This window comes from Sminthopsis crassicaudata, chromosome 1, assembly GCF_048593235.1.
Source record: "Sminthopsis crassicaudata isolate SCR6 chromosome 1, ASM4859323v1, whole genome shotgun sequence".
Lineage (NCBI taxonomy): Eukaryota > Metazoa > Chordata > Mammalia > Dasyuromorphia > Dasyuridae > Sminthopsis > Sminthopsis crassicaudata.
The window spans coordinates 591,103,303-591,124,923 of NC_133617.1; the positions used below are offsets into that span (position 1 = coordinate 591,103,303).

At 33.6% G+C, this 21,621-nt stretch overlaps 1 protein-coding gene across 6 annotated transcripts in view; it reads left to right on the plus strand.

The window, feature by feature from the left end:
* Nucleotides 1-21,621, plus strand: part of ADAMTS6 (ADAM metallopeptidase with thrombospondin type 1 motif 6) — a 335,951-nt gene that overhangs the window by 208,149 nt on the left and 106,181 nt on the right. For all 6 annotated transcript variants that reach the window (XR_012484781.1, XM_074282407.1, XM_074282408.1 and 3 more), the window contains one exon: nt 17,385-17,492. Coding sequence is in view for 5 of the 6 variants with exons in the window: in XM_074282407.1 (XP_074138508.1) it covers nt 17,385-17,492 (108 nt within the window). In the remaining variant the exon portion in view is untranslated. The remainder of the gene's footprint in view (nt 1-17,384; nt 17,493-21,621) is intronic.

Sequence of the window (21,621 nt, forward strand, 5' to 3'; positions counted from 1 at the left end):
CAGACTCCCTGCCATTTTATGTAATAGATATAAAAATTGTGTGTGCCTTTCAAACTTTTTGAGGTCCCTGAGTGAAGCTTTTTTTTCTTTCTTGTTTTCTTTAAAAATCTTCACTTATCTTCCTTAACATTTATTTTTTATGTTAGCTGATCAACAAGTATATATTAAGCATCTGCTGTGTAAAGTGCTAGGGAGACAAAAACAAAAACAACAACCCCTGACTGTGTGTACTCCGCCCTGTAGGTGGGCATAGACTCCCTGCCTACAAAGAGTTTACATTCTACTGGGAAGCAACAGAAGAAAATTCAGTTGAACTGAATACTTGAGAGGGAGGTGAGAAGGGAATGCATTTTAGATATGAGAGACAACCTGTACAAAGATATGAACATTGAAAATGGAAGATGACATACGGCAAATAAGTCTGCTAGGTTAGAACTTAGCATTTATAAAAGGGATAAGGAATAAGTCTACAAAGCTAGCCTGGAAATTGCAAAGTGCTTTTAATTCAAAAACAGAAAAATTTGTATATTTTTCTTAGAAGCAAAAGGGAACCACTTTTTAAGCAGAGGAATCATATAGTCAGATGTGTCCTGTAGGAATATGACTTTGACAACCATGTGGTAAATGGATTGGAGAAGGGAGGGCCTTGATGTAGCTTGGTCAATTAAGAGGCTACACAATATATGAACTAGGGAAGTTGTAGTATGAGAATGAGAAAAGGGAACTAGTTGCTGTGAAATTAGAATTGACAGGGCTTGTCAAGTAACTGGATATGAGGGATGAAGGAAAAAGGAGAGCCAAGGATGTTTCTGAGATTGTAATTGAGTGTCTAGAAGGATCGAAGTCTACTTAACAGTAATTGGGAAATGAATAAAAAGGATTTGAAGAGAAAGCTAATGATTTCTGATTTGGACACACTGAGTTGGAATTGTTTGTTGAACATCCAGTGGGAAGTGTTTAATTGGTAATTGGTTCTGTGAAGATGAAGCTCACAGGAGATAGTAGGCCAGGATATATAGATTTGGGAATCAGTTACATAGAAATATTTGAACTCAAGGGAACCAATTTCTTTCTATGTGAATGACCCTTTATTGATTTGTGAAGGTTAATAACATTTTATTAGTCATCATTTATCTCTTAGAAGTTAAAAGTACTGGCCAACATGATCTTTTGAGATATTCTGTGGATTTCATATGCCTGTGCTTTTGTTTTTCTTTATTGCCAAAAATAATAGTTAATCTCAAACTATAATTTGGAATGTTGCTTCTACTCTTGTCTATGTGCTTATGTTAATTTCTATATTTTTGTAAATGTTGAAATGTATTGTCAATAAAACAAATATCTAGGTATTCCTTGTACTTTTTTCTTCCTAAAAAAAGTTTTTGTTAGTTGCAACTATGAGCACTTAAATATTAGGAAAGCAGGCTAGTTTAATATGAAGGAATTGAATGCATTCTTTTTATATGCCTTCTGCTTTTCATTTCTTTAGACTTTGTGTTGATAAAGTGTGCATTGTGTTCTCAGCTCTAAAATCAAGTTATAGAGGACCTACATAGAGAAACATGCACTTTATAAACAAATACATATTTCCATTGTACTTATACCAATTTACTAGAAAACTAGTTTCCTTAAATTCAAACCCTCATCCAGAGAATACAACAAAAAAGAAAAGAAAAAGACTATAAACTAGCTCTGAAGAAGCTAGAATTTGGGGTCAAAAGTCCACGTTTTAATGAGCATCTAAATATATGTTAGACAATTGCCACTATCTAGTAAGTAAATATGTGCTGGAAAAACTGAATAGAACTGTATTTATACAGCTGTTAGAGCTGGTAGATTTTCAGAGTTTAAAAATACTAACAAATGCCATTTTAGAGAACAAACCATGGTATCTTTCACAGTGCCAGTTCTATCAGGTAAATAAGGTGCACTTTCGGAAGTGGTCATGAAGAACAGAGAAGTCATCTGTATTCTGGTCAGCACAGTGCTTGGCAATTAATTGAAAATGTTTAATAAATATTTTAATGTATATACCATCTGAATGTGGGTGCCAGGTGGAATCAGACATCCACTCTTGCAGTGAAATCATTAGAGTATTCTTGTCTCCATCTAGTTTATTCAGACTAGGATTCCAGATAGGTTGCTAAGTTCTCTCCTTCCACTCTGTTCAAGTGCTCAATATAGTATTTAAGCTGGATTTCTAATGACAAGAGATGTGGTCCATGGGAACCACAGCAGTGACCACATTGATCTACTCTCTGTCGCCTCCAACTTTTGGTCATTGTGTGGTCAATATGGTGGCTACCATGAACCACATTCATAGCCCTCAGAAATCCTGCTTGAATTCTTTGCAGGAGTAGATTCGTCAGTTTATATGCTGGCCAAATTTGAGAATGCATATAAAAATTTTTTTATCCTTTTTTTATGACAGTGTTTATTATTGTCCTAGAGTTGAGTCTTAGCTATATAGGGATCCCACGTGTTTTAGAAGTAGGAGTAAAGTAACTGTTGTTTGTAGCTAATCTCTAAAATAATAGAATATGGTATTTTTAGAAATGGCCAATTAATAAATTCTTGCACTTTCCTTGTTCATTTTCCCTTCCGAAAAAATTCAGAGTGCTTTGGTGAAGTGCTTCATTCATTTCCACAACTTATAGATGAGAAAATTAGTGCACAGAAAACTTACTTTTTTCAAGGCCTCAAAATGATTGGCACAAGCTTGGTCTGAAACCTAAAACTCTTTCCCAGTCATGTGTTCTTTCCTCTAGTTATAATTAATGTGCATAGTAAATTAAGGGTACCATATACTCCTTGTTTCAGGGGACAATCCATGATTTCATCCCTCATTGCCTAGCAAAAGCTGGCTCCCAGGGTTTTGTTTGTTTGTTTGTTTAGGAAATTCTCCAAAAAAACAAGTCCCTTTTCTGTGTTACTCATGTCTACAAGAGAAGGGGAAAACTAGAGTTTCCCTTGGGCCACAAAGGTGTTTGGAATGTTTTGAGTTGTAAAAATATTTAAGTTATCTAAAGCTCTGAATATTGGGTTTGAATTTCTTTGCAATGGGTTTATGAATGAATTTCACTTTTTCATATATTTAAAATTAGGGCCTGTTCAAGATAGCATCTAAGTCTATGACAACAGTATGAAAAGTGGGATATCACAGATTATAAAAGAAATATACTAAGTTTATACTATGTCACTAAGTTCCTGAAGGAGCTTGGACTTCCTAAATAAAGGGGCTCACAAATAAAATAATAGTATCAAGATCATAAATATGTTAAAAAATTTCTACTTCTTATAAGGGTCATCTATTTTAATACAATATACTGTAGCCAAATGGTATTATATTATATAGCATTGCATATATATATATATATATACACAACATAAATATAACAATAATAATACCTAACATTAATACAATACATGAAGACTTACCTAGTGCTTTATATACATTATCACATTGAGCCTATCACTTTCTGAAGGCATGTTCATGGCCCATCATCTCACTATTTCCCTCCTTTTGTTTTAATTTTTCTTTCTCCTAAAAAAATAGAAAAACTGAATCAAGCAACTATAGGAGAATAATAAATATTGTCATAAAAAGAAATGACCAAAAAATTAAAACAAAAACTAAAATACATAATCTGTATTAATAATGTAAAGTCAAAGAGAATTTTAATGCTCAAGTAGTCACTACTGTGCCTGTGTTCTATAAGGGGCCTAGACTGTGGGTGATCTTACTGATTTTATACCATAATGCAAAGTGATCCTTATGCACAATGCATGAATTCAGAGCTGAAGCTTAGCCTTAACTCTGAATTTCCTTGTTCTGTCAGTTTAAATCATGCCCCAAATGTTATTTCAAAATAGCTCTAGTGGTTCACTATATGTTAACAATAAACAGTGCATAGTTTACTGGTTAGCATCAAGACAGAGCTGGTCCACAGATAGACATAAGGCCCCAGACAAAACCTCAGAAATTTTATAGATCTTATTGCTGTTGGCAGATGATTGACCTCGCTGTGGTACATTTTATTATCTGTGAAGTTTTTCACAGCCTGAAAGGACTCAGAACTAACACATAAACATTTTTGGGTACATTTCATTTTGCTTTTCCTTCCTTTATAGTAAGTATGGTTAGACAAAGTATTATTGCCCATGGTCCAATGTTAATCACTAAGTTCTTATCACATTTTTCAAAGAACAGTCTCAAGATTGTCCCTGCAGTTTCTGGTGTCTAGCCCTATTTACTAGTAAAGAGTGGGACAGACAATTGCTATATGAATATCAGTGTCCTCTATCCTTGTGTGTCAGACTTGGTGGTATGCCTTTGGTCTATGAGGCAATTGGAATCTTTCAAAAAAAAAAACACTCTTTATTTGGAGTGGTTATTAAAAACATTAGAATGTGACATCCACTTATAGAGTGGATAAACTTACACATTATTGAATTTGCCTTTCCAAGTGAATGTGAATCTCAGATCAAAGATCATAGATTTAGTACTCTAAAATTTGTTTCTTTTCTCTATCCTCCTCTCCCCATCCCTATCATGATCCTCTAAGGGAAATATTAAGACAGCCTGCTAAATTGAGCCCAGGTACAACTCTAGATTATTACCTCTACTTTGTGATTGCTTCATTGAATAAATGAATGGATGGATTCTTTCCTTCATCAAAAGTAGCTCCTTCAATACAATGCAAGATTAATCCTTTTAAACAAAAAAGGTAAAGCCCTAACATATATGTAGCATTTGTCCAGGCTTTTAGGATTATGTTACTGATATCAAATTAATATTGACATAGGTTTATAATAAATGTTAAATTATTTTATGTTCTTGAACCTGCTGCCAGGTTTTTGTCATTACTTTGAATGAACACAATAGGCATTTAGTTCTTCCCAAGAAAGTTTCCTATCATATAGAAAATATTTAGGTTTCTAGGACCCAGAATTCCTTCTGGAACAAGTATAGGCCATAATTTAGAAGATCATGTTACAAAATTTGGGACTTTTGTGACATTTTCAAAGTCTCTTATTGCTTTGCAAATCTTAAAATGTTACATAAGTACTAGTTAAATTATGACTTTATTAATAGAACATTTTTTTTTACAGGAGTAATTCTGTACTGTAAGATTAGCTTAGTGATAGAGAATGACCAGCATTCTCTTAGTTCAGATTTATTGCTGGAATGAAATGAGGCACTTATATGTTATTGAACAACTAACAAAAGATTTACTTTGCAAAGATATGCAACAGATGGCACTGAGTTATCTGGAGGTGGTCTCTTTCATCTCCAAAATGGTAATTAGCATAGGATATGGTCAAAAATATGGTTACTCATGTGAACTTCAGTGATCTATTAAGTCAGAGGGGCTCCTATACATAGGTGGGACTTTTGTGCCCTTAGGGTCCAGAAAGCTACATTAGGGAAACAAGGTTCTAGGACCACTTTGTCTCCTTCTGGGGGAAAGTTAACCCCGTTGCAAGAGGGAATGAGGAGGGATGGACCTAAGCCATGTAGGGGGGAAATTCTACTAGATTATGCCTATCACCCTTTGGTGGTAAGGTCCTAAAGATCTTCTGGAGGATCTTCTGTCATTTAAATACTTATACAATAAAGTAAAAGTACTTTATTGGCCAAGCTTCTTTGCCTGGGCAGTGCCTGGGGGAAAGGGAAGGAAAAGAAGATTAAAAGCCACTAATCCACTAATATGAAAAATAAAACAAAATTTTTAAATGAAGAACAAAATTCAGAGATCTTGGACTTTTCTTCTTTAGGGGACCAGGAAGGGAAAAGAGGCCATTTAAGTCTTGGGTCAATGTATCTCCTTTAAACTAATCTCTGGTCTTGGAAGGAGGGAAGAATGGCAGTGGTGACAGTAGTTTTCTAGTCATGTTCAACTTTAAGTAACCCTATTTGTTTTTTGTTTGTTTGTTTGTTTTGGTAAACATAATGAAGTGGCTTGGCATTTCCTTCTCTAGCTTATTTTACAGAAGAAGAAATTAAGGGATAGGGTTAAATGACACTCAGAATCACACAGCTAGTTAAATGTATGAGGTTAGATTTGAATTCAGGTTTTTCTGACTCTAGCCTCCACACTCTACCCACTGCACCACCTAGCTGTCCATGGAGGGGCATCCTCACTCATTTTGTGGGAAAATAGCAATAGATATTAACCCTTTCATACATGTTGTGCAAAATTTTGGCCTCTGTAATTTCAACCTTAAAATAGAAGGGAAGCCAAAGTAATCAGTGATAGAATTTGTACAAAATGTGGTATAATCACTGAAAAAAACACAGCTATAATAAAACTTTGAGGACATGAATTATGCCCTTTATGTGATCCTTTTTTTTTTATACAACATGTTGAATATATTTATTGGTAATATTACAGCATCGATGCTCTTTTCTTTGGCATTAATTTGTACTAAATTAAATCATCAGTCTTTTAGAATGTAACAGCTTGGACTCCTAAAAAGTCTCCGGAGTGCCTAGCTTCTTTTTGAGGGTCAGTGTACATGTTTAAAACCATCATTTATGCAGATACTTGTTCAAACCCCATTTATTAAAACCCTAATATCTGATTATGCAATAATCACCAATCCATTAACAAAAACATTTAATTAAAACATGAAAGCAACAACAAAAAGCATGTAAGAATCTAGAACTGGAGGCTTATTCTGCCTTTCATACACAAATGGGTGCAACCCTAACAGGTTCCAGGAGGACTATGATCTAATTCTACTCAGATACTCCCTAATTCCTTTAGCATATCAGCAAAAGAAGAGCCTTTAGAAGTCATGAGCCCAGTGGTAAAGAAGCTTAGTGTTGTCTGCCTGTAGAAATTTGTAAAAGCTTCTTGGGTGCAGGTTGGAATCTGTTTTAGTTGTTTTCCTTGGCTCCAGGAGTGTTGAACTTACCAAGGATTCATGGGTTTGGGTACACCATGGCCATTACACTCCATGTACTTCTTTCCCCCTTCCTCCTTCAGTCTTTCTGTCCATTCTTACTGAAGTTTGACTTTTTTATCTCAAGGAAGCTCAGGAATACCCCAGGAATGTCTGATCTGTGAGGCTGGTCACCTTGACAGACTGCCTTCTGTCTCTTACTTCCTCTTCTTTTCTCTGTGCCTGTACCCCTCTTCTTTTTCTTTTCTAAATTTCTACTACCTAGCCTGCAAAAAACCAGGAGGCTCATGGGAATCTGAGTTCCTGGGGCCTCTTCCATTAAATGACATTTCTCCTTCCTCGATGTGGGCCTGAATTTATGCTGGAGAGCTCCTAGTTAGGAAAAAAGGCAATGCTTGCCTTTATTGCAAGAGTCTCTCATGCCCACTTGCTGCCATCCTTGTTATAGCACTGGCTTTAACTTACACATCAATTAAATAAATATTAAATATTCTCTTACAAATGAATATATTGCATTTATTCTGGGATCTAAATAATAAGAACATTTATTTGGTAGATCTCAGAGATTAAGTATTACAGTAAAATATATAAGTATTTGACTATAATCTAAGTCAGAGACTGAGAAACTTATTTGAGAGTTGTAAGCCTAAAGATGCTAGCTGGGATGATTCAAGACAATTCCATACACTTCCAGAGAGAGATTTATGTTATGAAAATGAATAGAAGCATAATATTTTCATCTTTTTGTTCTTGTTGCTGTTGTTTGTTTGGTTGGTTTTTTCTTTCTTTTTTCCCTTTTGATCTGATTTTTGAACAACATGACAAATATGGAAATATGTTTTAAAGAATTGCACATATTAAATCTATATTACAACGTTTGCTGTCTTGGGGAGGGGGAAGTAAGGGAGGAAGGGAGAAAATTTGGAACATGAAGTTTTACAAAAATGAATGTTGAAAACTGTCTTTACATGTATTTGAAAAATAAAGTACTATTAAAATGATAGCTGGAAATATATGAAGGAATGAGAAAAACGAGTTGATTTAGCAGCTAAAAAAGTGAGGCAACATAAAGTTGTACATAATGTGTATAGAGAACCAAATTTGAGTTGGGAAGACATGGGTTCAATTTCTGCCTGTGATAAATACTAGGTGTTTGACAATGGATGTATTAGTTAACTTTTCATTGTTCTAGGTAATTCCCTAAAACTATACTTGGTAAATCTGCATTAGTAGAAGGAATTTGCTCATTGTGAAATTCCATTCCAGAGGTAACCCACAATATAGAGTGTACTAGATTAAAATGTGATTGGGAAATATTTAATAAAATAAATAAAAATACAATAGAGATTATATTACATTTTTAAATTAAGCCAATATGTAGCCTGCAGGTATGCTTGTATATGAATTAGTGATAACTCTGTTTCAATTTTTCACCACTGGGGTCTAGATGAAAAAAGGGTTTCTAAGAATTATCTTCATAAAACCAAGAGATAATCCTTAAAACTCCCACCCTTAGGTGGGAACCTCTAGGATAATGAAACCAGAATGGTATAGTGTTAAAAACAGAAGATTTGACATAAGAAAACCCAATTTTCAATCATAGGTCCAAAATTCATCTCTTTTGTGACTTTAGACAAGTTGTTTTACCCAAGAAAGATAGACTACCGTCTATTTTAGCTTTTACTCCTAGAATTTGGCTTGGAATATTCTTCTTTAAAGAGAACTTTGGAGAAGAAAGCAGTGAAATGACTAAAAGTTTTGCAGATGGAATTTATGAAAAGGAAGTTGAGAGTTGAGTATGTTTAGCTTATAAATTGGAGTGCTGAGTGATAACTTCAAAAACTAAGGAATATTTGTTATGCTATGAATTCATGTTAAATTGTTCTACACTTGTATTGATGGCAAGTTAAGAAACAGTCTTATTTTTCAATTGGAAATGTGGATTGCTGAATAATAGGAAAACGATGATGACACTGATGATGCTGGTGATTATGCTTGCATAACACAAGTACAACAGCCACTTGTGAGCCAGACTCCTTTTCTTATCAACATGGAAACTTTGATCAGCTTCATTTCCAATCTGGGTTAGTTTGCCTTTTCTTTGGCAGTCAGATGACTCTCCACTCTTGGGGGCTTACCATACAGATGCTGGTCTTAATGTGGATACTCAGTTGGCTCTTGTCCTACTGCAACTTAATTTGTGAGTTTAAGCTTTAACCTTCCCTGTAGCAGTGATGATGTGCTTGCCCCACTATCTCCAGCTAGATTACTACATACCAGAAAAAAAATGTTAAGATTGGAAAGAATGATTGAATATTAGAATGTTTTTTAATAGAATGATTATAAATTTACTTTTCTTGATAATCTCTGACTCAGAAAGTATTCATTGATTTAGGTATATAGAAGAACAGCAAGATAATGAACCAGAGACATTGATTATTATTTTTTTTTACCAGAATTCCTTCATGTAAAAAGACATATTCAGAAATTATAGAATCAAGCCTTCCATGTAGGGAAAGATAAACTGATTTTGTTTGTTTGGTTTTTTTCTCTATAATTAGATGTCATTCAGTTGAAATAGAAATTAACCTAATATTGATAATGGAACCATAGTCTATTAACTATTAAACATCATGTATTCTCAATGTGCTCTTCCTATTTGCTTTTCCTCTTGAGTACTCATCTTGGTTGGTGGTGTTTATTTTATTTTTTTATTTTTGTTTTTTTAGAGGAAATACTTGCCTTTGTTTTCTTTGCTAGTGAGTAGTTATTAAAATGACCCAGGTTGACCTCTGGGATAGGGCTCAGACTTTCTTTCCTTGCACAATAGGATTAAAATCTATTTAAGGCCACTGGAGGATACATTATCCCTTTTCATCTGACAGTTTCTAAACACCTGGAGTGGGGCCATCCGGTCACCATGTGTTGGTTCTTGGTTTTTGTTTTGTGTGATGATGAAATGGTAAGTAACCTTTCTAACCAGGACTCTCCTGACCTTTTCTGGGCCCTGTTCTTCTGGGTTTATTGGAGCCAGCTGTTGAAGGATGTTACTGATAAGATAATAAGAGAAAAGGGAGTCTCTCAAATCCAAAATCAAGGATCTTGAATAGCATAAGGATTGACCTGGGGCAGATACCTTTAAGCATGATTGTATCTCTTTTATGACCTCTATCTTTAAAAAAAAAAAAAATCTAGCAATAAAGAAGTCTTTATATCCTCAGATATTTAATTTGATTTCCCTATTGACATAATAGTTGTAAAAGTTATTCTGGGCTTTTGATTTTACCAAGAAGGCTTTCTTTGCCTTCATTGTTTATTTTCTTTAAAATTATATTTAAAGAATTATAAGTAAATTATTTTATTTCCTTTTAAAATTATAAACTTAATAACCACATAAATTAATTATAAACTTAATAAATGTACAAAAATAAAGAATAAGGGAGAATCAAATTAATTAAACAACAAAAAACAAAAGATTTATTTTCTTTTTCAATGTATAACTGTTCAGAGAAAAAGAAGTAAGGGGAAATTAAGTTAGATTTTTTTCAAGAACTGTGGCAGATACATTTAAATTTTGTTGAGAACAATTTTCTAAATCAAATGAAAACTTCTGTTGGGATCAAAGGCTGTTAGCATCTCTGCAGTTATATCTGACATATCTGCAAAATTGAGGAATTCTATTTTTTTCTTGTTATTTGTTGATAATTTATAAGGTGTGATGTGTACAAAATGTTGAGAGGAATATACAAATAAAAGGATAATCATATTTAATTATGGCTAATATGTGCCAATTATGTCATTAGTTTACATTCAGCAAATTGGTGATCTGGAAGGTAATATTCCATATGTAAACTCAAATGTGCATTTTTTTTTTCCTGAGGCTGGGGTTAAGTGATTTGCCCAGGGTCACACAGCTAGGAAGTGTTAAGTATCTGAGACCAGATTTGAACTGGGTCCTCCTGAATTCAAGGCTGGTGCTCTATCCACTGCACCACCTAGCTGCCTCCTCAAATGTACATTTAAGAATTCCTTATTTCCTTGAAGATAATGTACATAAAGCATATTAACTTTTCAAATTTACATGAAATGTAAAATTAGGAAATTTCACATATAATAGTTTTTCTTTAATGTTGGCTTTGGTGTGGCATCTATGATATGAGAAAAAAAACTCAATTTAGAATCAGGAGTCTTGGGTTCAGTTCAAATTCTTCTACTTATTAACCCATGTGGCCCTGTGGAAATCTATTATGGCAGAAGTAATATTGGATGGGAACCAATATAATTAGATTCAAATTTTGGCTCTGCTATTTACTATTGGTATGACCTTTGACAAGGTACTTCACCTCTTCTACCTCTTGGGAAACTAGATCATTGGTATCCCTTCCAGCTCTAAATATTATGAACCTAAGTCACTTATCTCTCAGACTTAGCATTCTTATCTGCAAAATGGGGATAATAATACCATCAATACTTACCTCACAGGACTGGGTATATAAATTGAGATGCTGTCTCTATAGCATTATATAAATGGCTGATACTATTACTATTATTATCATTATTAAAGAAATATCAAATTCTAATGTTGTAAGGGATAGGGAGTAGACATGTGATTTCACTCAAATAGAATATTCCTGGGATAAGGAAACTCCTTCAAACAAGGCAGATTTGTACTTTCTTTTCTTTTCTTTTTTTTTTTTTTTTTTCAATTTATATTCTTAGAGGTTCTTAACTATTTTTGTATCATTGATTCCTTTGGCAATCTGATGAAGTCTATAAACTCTTCTCAGAATATTAACTTTAAAAAAATTCCTAATTAAGGAAAATGCTAAATTTTAGTTAGAGTTCAGTAAAAGTAAAGAGGTAAATGTCCTTCCCACCTCTCCCCCTCCTGTCCAATTTAACAGTGAAATCCATTCACAGAACTCTTAAGATGAGGGAACCTATAAATACTTGATTAAGAATCCCTTTCTTAAGAGAGTTACCCAACACATGGCCCATATATGTCCAAGGTTTGATTTAAGCCCATAAATTTTTGGCTTTTAGGCCAGCTCTCTACCTATTATGCTATTCTGCATCTCATAGTTGTGAGAAAAACAATTTTAAAACATTTTGGTGACAAGATAATTCTTATTTGCATTCATCGTCTTCCAAGTCACAAAAAATACTATAGAGCCTAATATGGATTTAGAACCCCCTAGAGAGACACATAGGATGCTTAGAGTAACATTTTATGTACAATTAATATAATTAAGCTGTCATCAATCTTTTTTTTTTTAAATTGGGCTCACGACTTATTATTGGATTCTGTTTTTGTCAATGAGAAGCTAGCCCAAAATGAAAAGAGGAAAGCCATTTTGTTTAGTTATTCAAATGTTTTCTTTCACTCGAGCAATGATAGGAACCAAATGGCATGCAAAACAGAGAAAAACAAGGGTCTTTGAAACTGTACAATTCTTCTATACAAAATAAGCTATTCATCTTTATTCACATAAATATAACTACTAGCAAGGTCAGTTTGGAAGTTGACTAACCCCATTCTCCCTTGGCCACAATTTATCCTCACACCACTCCTGTTCAAGTCATAAGTCACAGAGTTTCACTGGAAATATTGAAGAAAAGTCATAGAGCTGAAGAAGAGAATTATTGTTTTATAGATAAAGGTACTGAGGCCCACAGAGAGCAAGTGATTTGCCCAGTTATGTAGTGAATAGCAGAATCAGAATAACATTCACATCTTCTTGACTATTCTTTTTATAGGGAGATGTTTTTAAGAAGCAGGAAAAAAAAAAGAAAACAAAAATAAGTGAGAAATGTACTACAATTATTCTTGAAGAATAAGCGTTTAGATTGTAGCTAATGATTAGTGATGTCAATACCTTAAGTATACTGGAAGATGATCAAGATTTTAACAGATACCTTCTTCCCTTTCTCCTCCTCTCCCTCCCTCCTTCCTTCCTTCTCTCTGTTACTTCCCTATTTCCTTTCTTCCTACTTTTTTTCTTCCTCCTTTCCATTCCTCCTTCCTTTGTTCTCTTCCTTCCCTTTCTTCCTATTTTCCTTCTTTTCTATTTTTCTTCTTTTTTTTTCTTCCAATACTGTCATCATAGTTTTTAAAAAAATATTAGTGAACTTTAAAAGTAAGTTGGCATTATACATAGTATCTTTAATATGGAAGTTTAATATCTAAGCAATACCATGGTGATTTCAGGATTATGTGACTGACAATGAGTTCTTTAGCTTCATAAGAAAATTTTTACTTTTATATTTGTAGTGATTTGATTGATCAGAGAAACCTGAAACCATGTAGCTCTCTTTTTAATAGACAGCAAATTACAAAAGCATAGCATTGTATATGTTACATACCCTCACCACTTTTTTGTGTGTGTGTATGTGTCTTTCTTAACAATTTTGAGAGAATTCACTTTTTAAATAGTTGATTTGGGGCAAGGGGGCAGAAGGGAAAGTTGTCCTTACAGTCAATCAGAAAGGCTCTATGGGAGACCAAGAATTGGGTTCTCTAGATTGGTTTAGGATGATATTAGCATGATTGTTGGTGCTATTATAATCTGCTGCTCCTATTTGTTTTCCCATTTCCCAAGCTCAAACAGGAAAAGGCAGATTCAACTTTTCCTCATAACAACCATCTCCAGACTAGAATTTGATAACTGCTATGGGGTCCAAGTGATAACCTGATGGCAACCCCATAACATCTATATCAACAAGTCTAAACTTCTGCTTTCAACAATCATTTAATAAGGATTAGCTATGTCATTACAATTTTCAAGGTATTTTTTTCCCTCACCAAATATATTGTCTGGACATACTGGATATTATGATGGGTGTTGAACAGATCAAATAAGCAAATTTCTTAGAAGGCAGAGGAATCAAAATTTTTATCTAGGATCATACAACTAGAACTCCTAAGAATCTCAGAGGTCACCTCTGAGTGCAACACCTTCATTTTGCCAGTAAGGAAACTGAGGCCCAGAGTGTTTAAATGCCTTGCCCAAGTTCACACATGTAGTAAGCAGCAAAATCAAGTTTTAACCCCTGGTCCTTTATCTCTAGAGTCAGTTCTCTTTCCATTGTATAACATTGCTTCAAAGTTTAATTTTGTTGTTCAGTTGCTGCAGTCATGTCTGACTCTTTAAGACTTCATTTGGGGTTTTCTTGGCAGAGATATTGGAATGGTTTGCCATTTTCTTTTCTAGTTTATTTTATAGATGAAGAAACTGAAGCAAACAGGGTTAAGTGACTTGCCTAGGATTGCACAGCTATTCAATGTTTGAGGTTGAATTTGAACTCATGAAAGGTCTTCCTGATTTCAAGAGTTAAAATTTAATTTTATTGAAGCATAAATACTCACTTAGGATACAGAAAAAAATCATGCTAGAGAAATTCCTGAGTAAGTGCTTTCTTTTTAGTTTTTTAGAGCTCAACAGGGATAAGAGGTTTGAGATTCTTCCTGGAATTGTTTTGTTTGTAAGTTTTGGACCAGTATTATTGAAGCAAGGTATCCTCCAAAACATTCTGTTGTTTCTTTTTGTGAAATTTTTTCTTACTACAAATACAAATTCACATTTTACTCAGAAAATATTCTTGGCTAAGATAGCATAATTTTCTTAGTTTCATAAAAATCTGGTGGGAATCTCTAATGCAGTCCTTTCTTCCTATACCTAAGAAAAAGAAGAAAAAGCTTTCTTCCTAAAGATAAGAGGATCCAATAGATAGATTGATTTGCATAAGTACACACAGAAGTATAAAATTTAAGAAATAAACTTAGGACTTCTGACATCAAAACCAATGTGCTTTCAACCACATTACCCTACTTTAAATAGCTCATTTATATAGCACCCCAAGTTATGTAAAGCATTTTACAAATATTAATACATTTTATCCTCACAACAACCTGCCAGGGGATTCTATTCCTATTTTTACAAATGAGGAAATTGAGGCAGATAGATTTACTTAGGATCACACAAATAATGTCTCAGGAAAGATTTGAACTCAGAGACTTTTTGACTCCTGGTTTAGCATTCAATACTGCCCCTACTAGGATGGCATCTTCATTTTGTCCAGGCCAATGTTTAGTTTTACTTTCAAGTTCTGCAAATCCTTCTTAGTTCCACATTTTTTTAATCCCAAAAGATATTTTCTACTACATGGACCTTCAGACCTTTACTTATAAACAATTTTTTTCTTAAAAAAATAGAACTTAATGCTCTGGTAAAGGATACTTCTATATACCAAGAATTAGCAAGATCTGAATGACATGATAATTTTTTTCAGCTGGAAGCACAATTTTCAAGGTCCATCTTTATACAGAGCACCTCCTGGATCTTGTTGGTTGTGGATTCAGTTCTTCTGGAGAATGGTTTCTTTACTGGAGAGCTTTCAAAGGACAGGCTTTTACCTTTCTGTGTATGTATCTATAAGCCTAAAGCCTTACTAGGTATGCCAGTCTTATTCAGAGTTGTATTCTCTTCTATCATTGTTTCTTCAAGATGTTTAGACATGTGATCAGTGCTATGTGTCTCTCAATAGCCATTTTCATTAACACTTTTTTTTTTTTTGGCTTATCTTCTTTTGGATTCACTTTCTGATGCCTAGGATCCAATGAGAATAATTTAGCGCTGCTCCTGTATGAATATGAAATTAATATTATGCTTCTCCATTCCAGGAAACTTTCATATTAAAAAAAACCCTGAGTTATATGGTGATATCAATAAATATTCTTCTAAATCAGAAGCTGAAGCTATGTGAGAAAGTGAATTTTTTTATATCTTAGAATTTGAGAATGGTATGGTGTTAAGACTAAATTTCTGAATATTTTGATGGAATGCAAGGAAATTGTCCTTTTTAAAAAGGTAAACTGTCCTCTTCTAGAATAAAGGGAAATCATTCTGAATGCCACATTGGTGTTCTAAGGTTAATCTAGAATCTATCTTGATTGAGTCTTCTTAAGCTCTTAGTATATTCATATACTTCAGGATATCATTATAAGGAGAAATTTTTTCATTTTCATTGGCAGGGATAAAACTAAGGGGATGTGAAGCCAAAGGCAAGCTGTAACCCATCTGACATTTTTATGTTAAAATTAACATTAGTTAAAATTAACATTAAGGGCAGCTTTGATTAAAAAAACCTAGAACACAAACATCAGAAACTTGCAAGTCAAGATAATAGTATCAGTTAGGAGGTATCAAAAAGGATGAAAAGAAGTTTAAGGGACTGATGAAGAAGAAAAGGGAAAGGATTGGTTAGTGTTAATGCAAATTATATTTTAACAAACCATTGATCAACAAGTAACTTCTTTTTTTTTTGTTTCCTCTTACCTTCTCCCTCTAACTAGAGTATAGTGTAATTTCTCTAATTTGCTGCATCCTAGAAATGCTCAACTAAAAAACAAATATAATGACCTTATTTTGTTTATAGTATGCTTCTTAAATTTATAAATTTTGTTTATGAGTTCATTAAATTTTTTTTGATATTGTTTCCAGCAAAATTACAGCTGTAAGTATGATAATTAAAATGACATTCAATTAAAATTACTTATTAAACATGAGTACAGTGCATAACACTAGGTAGCTCTGGAAGATTTAGATTTAGACATACAATTTAGATGAGAAAGGTCCCTGCCCTCTTGGAGTTAATGGTTTAATGAGCATTAAATGTTGAACTCGTTACATATCTTTGCAGTAGCAAAATAACACAATAAAATATTATGTTACAAAATATATAATACTACATTGAGGGGGGGCAGCTAGGTGGTGTAGTGGATAGAGCACCAGTTCTGAAGTCAGGAGGAGCTGAGTTCAAATCTGGTCTTAGACACTTAATACTTCTTAGCTGTGTGATCCTGGGCAAGTCACTTATCCCTAAATGTTTCAGCAAAATAAAATAAATAAATATACTACATTATGGTTGACTATATTAACACATGTGGTTGATTATATTATCTTTTCTTTACTTGGCAATACTTTGAAATAGCATATTTTAGAATGTGATAGATTAAGATAGTATGAACAAAATGAAATATTTTACATTGCCTATTTCAAAAATACTGTAAATTTTTGATGCTGAAGTAGGATAATGAGAAATCATAACAAAGAAGAGGCAACTTCAAAAACTAGTCAATCCAGGAACAGCACAGACAAGAAGCTCTTACCTTTCATATTGTGACCACAGATTGGTAGAAGACCCAATTTGGAAAACTCTAATCAACATCACCAGATTCTCTTCTTTTTTTACATTTGTTTTAGCTTTGAAATAACTCCAAAATAGTTTTCCTATTTTTCAACTTCCTTTAAATTTACACATTAAAAGCCTGCCTGTTCTTGCTATGTGTGAGTGTGTATGCATTTGTGTGTTTTCCAGAATACATCTGAATACATCTATTCCTGTGTTTAATGTAGAAGACTGGAAACAATTTTAGTCTGTAATTCTGATCAACTTGCTTTTGCCTTCTTTCCCAGGAAGTGTGTAGAGAGCTCTGGTGCCTTAGCAAAAGTAATCGCTGTGTTACTAATAGTATTCCGGCTGCAGAGGGGACACTGTGCCAAACTGGGAGCATTGAAAAAGGGGTAAGCCAAATGAATTCCTCTTATACTATTGATATGAATTAGAAACAAAAGGTAAAGTTCTTGAGTGCAGATCATGAATCCATTAAGCAATAGTGTTCACTGATTATTACTGTTATCGTTAATATTATTACATTTTCATTATTGTTATTCTACAAAAATGCATGTGTTCCTGATTCTTGTCATTTTATAGATGGATTATATCTTGGTACCTATATTTTAAAGCATCATTTGTAGAATTATAGTGATTATTTGTTTCTGTTTCCCTTTAAGAATATAGCTTTCTAAAGGTATGAGTGTGAATTATGTCTATTTAAAAAAAATAACCTTTTAAAATTATTTTGTAATGTAATTTTTTTACTTTAAAAATTATAGGAAATTTATGTTACCAAAAAGGGGTTTTAATGATAGCTGCAGTTTTAAATGTTGCAATATAGTTAGACAAAGTATCTGAAATTACTTTAGTTCTATCTGTTGAGTTTCAAAGTTTATACTAGTTTATACTGATAAGCAATAGCTTATCCTTCTTGATTACTGTGGGAATCACTTTTGTAAATGCTGCATCCCTCTAGCCATCTCTAAAATTTACTATTACAGACTAAATTTATATGAACAATGACTACTGTCATCTGTTCTCAGTTCTGACTCCTGCCATGTTTGCTGGGCTGGTTTCAACAAAGATTACACTGCATTTCAACTTACCGTCTGATGTTAAAATACAGAGAATGAAAGCTTTTGGGCAGCTGTCACAGTTTATTAATCCTTGCTGACGGCTTCATTCAGGACCCATGACCTAGTACCATGTTGATGGCTTTTCCATGCTGAGTTTGGAAATGTTGGTAAACTATGCTAAATACATGAATTGATGGGGTCATTTTTTAAAGGATAAAAGATCCTTTTTTTGAGAACTTGTAGTTAGCCAATAAAAATATGGAGACCTTCACATGCTACCAAAAATTCATAGTTTTTTTTTTTCCACTGGAGTAGTAGAAAATATTAGGAACCTCACTCTTAAAACAACAGTCTAGGTTTATTTTGGATCTAACAACGCTTGTCAACGACAAGTAGCAATTTACATCAATCTGTAGTTAGGAGAATTGTACAACCATAAGGAAGAAAAGTTATGGCAAGGAGGTATAGCTAGAGCTTCATTTGCTATCAATTGTTAACTACTCACCTCCATAGTTTCTTGTAGAATATAAATACCATCACCACTAATACTTTCTTTAGACCTGCTGGCTCCTTATGCTTTAGATTTAAATAATCAATTTCTCTAAGTATCTTCCTGAGAAATATGGAATCATTAGTGGTATTGCAGCTCAGTAATCATCATGGGTTTAAAACATAATGGCATCATCTCTATTTTATGCTTCATCATTAGTAACAATGTCAAGACACAGTGTGTATATGTGAAAGAGAAAGAGAGAGAGAGAGAGAGAGAGAGAGAGAGAGAGAGAGAGAGAGAGAGAGAGAGAGAGAGAGAGAGAGAGAGAGAGAGAGAAATAAAAGTTGTGGTATAGTTGTAGAACTCACATATTCAAATCAGCTATTCAGCAAATATTTATTAAGTGCCTACAATATGCCAGGCACTTTGCAAAATAAGTAATGAGGATACAAAGGCAAAAACAACTTCTTAATCTTTTTAACAAGCCTGCATTCTAATGGAAACATAAACTTGGTGCATATAAGATACATGCTCTAAGATGGAAGGAAAAGAATGATAGAAAGGAAAGTTTTAGTAGCCGCAAGGGCCAGAAAAAGATTTCTACAGAAAGTGGGCTTTTAAGTTGAATTTTGAAGCAAGTCAGTTAAACAAAGAGGCAGAGATGGGCAGAAAGCATTTGAGGCTTGAGGGACAAACCTTTTACAAAAGCAAAAAGATGGAAGATAAAGAACAGATAACCTGCTGTGTCTAGAGCATAGAATTTGTGGAAGGGAGCAAAGTTTAAGAAGACTAGAGAAGTAAGAAGGGGCCAAGTTATGAAATTTTAAATGCCAAATAGAAATTTATATGTGTGGATCAAAACAAATTAGCAAGAATTTGTTAAGCTCTTTTTTATATACTAAACAACATGCTAATTGCTGGGGTTACTAAGAAAGCTGCTAGTGGATACCAAGGCTACAATTCTTCTTTTCAAGGAGTTTTACATTCTAATAGGGAAGAGACTTGTATCAGGAGGGGATAGGGAACTGCTAGGGCTGGTTTTATTTAAAAGCACCTACTTCTTACAGGGTATTACACATAAGTGCTCAATAAATTGTTCATAGAATGAATATTACATTTTCTTTCGTTAACTGGTAGAGAGAAGTGTAATAATTGCCATGGAGAAAGACTAGTATGTAAATTTCAATGGAAAGATGGAACATGAAGTAGAAAGCTAGTAAAGAATTTGATTTCTAAAGGTTCTGATTCTCATTATTGGTAACTGTACAAGAAGGCACCATCTATAGTCACAATATGATAGTATGATAAAACAGTATCCAAGAAATCTTCTACAAATCATCTACAAAACAAATTTAGAAGGTTTAGCTGAGAGATTAGGGGAAAGAAAGAATTAGAGGTGGAACTAATAAAAAGTTTTAATAAAATACCCCTTAATAAAAATAATAAAAAAGGAAAAAGAAGGAAAAAGGACAGAGTTCTAGAAGCTAGAGGTGCTGCTAGGTGGTACATTGAGCCTAGCTAAAGTGGGGAAGGCTTCTCTTCCTGAGTTCAAATCTGGGCTCAGATATTTACTAAATTGTGTGATCTTGGGCAGGTCACTTAACCCTGTTTGCCTTAGTTTTCTTATCTATAAAATGAGCTGGAAAAAGAAATAGAAAACTACTTTACCAAGTAGTTTTTTTTTTTTTTTTTAATCTTTGCCAAGAAAACCCCAAAGGGGTCATGAAGAGTTAGGCATGATTGAAAAACAAATAAACAACTAGAAGGTGGTCTTCAAAAGATTGCTTTTAATGGCTTTTAAGATTTTGAAGTTGTGCCAAGAACTTCCAAGCTGCACGTTGCTAGGCCATAAAACCAAACAGAAACTGGAGGACTATTTGGACAGCATATTGCTACATCTATACTAATTGCATTTATTGTCTGAGAGGCAGCTAGTTAGTACAGTGAATTCAAATCTGGTCTCAGACAATTACTAGCTGTATGACTTTGTTCTAGTCACTTTACCTCTGCTTCAGTCTCCTCCTGTATAAAATGGGAATAGGAGTAGTACCAGCCTTCCTTCCACAGTTGTTATGAGGTTAAAAGATAAAACAAGATAATATTTGTAAAGCATTTTGTAAACCTTAAAGTACTACATAAAATGCTAGCTAATATTACTAATTTATTATTATTATTATCCTTTGTGTAGATTGCTGTTTTCAAATGTCTTTATTCAATTATTTTTTTTTTTCATGAAAATATTCCTACTGCTGTCAGAGACAGAGTTTTCTCAGCATGTATCAGTTTGGGGCTATCACATCCAACCAGGATTAAAGTTTTGGCTTTAGTTGGAACAACCACAGGAAGAAATAATTCTGGGTCAATTTGTTCACTCTTTAGAAATACAGAATAAGAAATAGTTGGCATTTATGTCAACATGTTTCTTCTGATTTTGCTTTTAAATTTCAGGGGAATACAATTCATGGAGACAAAAGGGAATTTTATGTCCTCATGTGTGATATAAAAACTGTGAGTGAAATGGATCAAGTTTTAGAGTTGATACTGTATTACAATACTCTAGCCCATATCTATAGCAAAGAATATACTAGTAAATATTTAACAACCAGTTCTTGGGGTGGAGGGGAAAGGGAAATTATGCAGGACATATTTTAAAGCATAATCTCCATTATTAACATTTTCTCCACTACTTTGTTAAATCTAGACAACCAACAAAACAATAAATGGAAATTGGTAGTTTGCTAATATCTGAGGCATAAATACTGATGATACAATACATTGAACACCTACTCTTGCAAGCATATACATTTTTTCTCCAGCCTGTATTCCCTATTGTGGAGCATCAGGCCCATAACTTTCATTTTCACAAGGAGGCATTCCCATAGAAGGTACAAGATTGGATTTATATTATAAATCAAATTAAGTGATATTTGCATCAAGTCAGGTGACCATTTTGAAAAATGGGGAAAT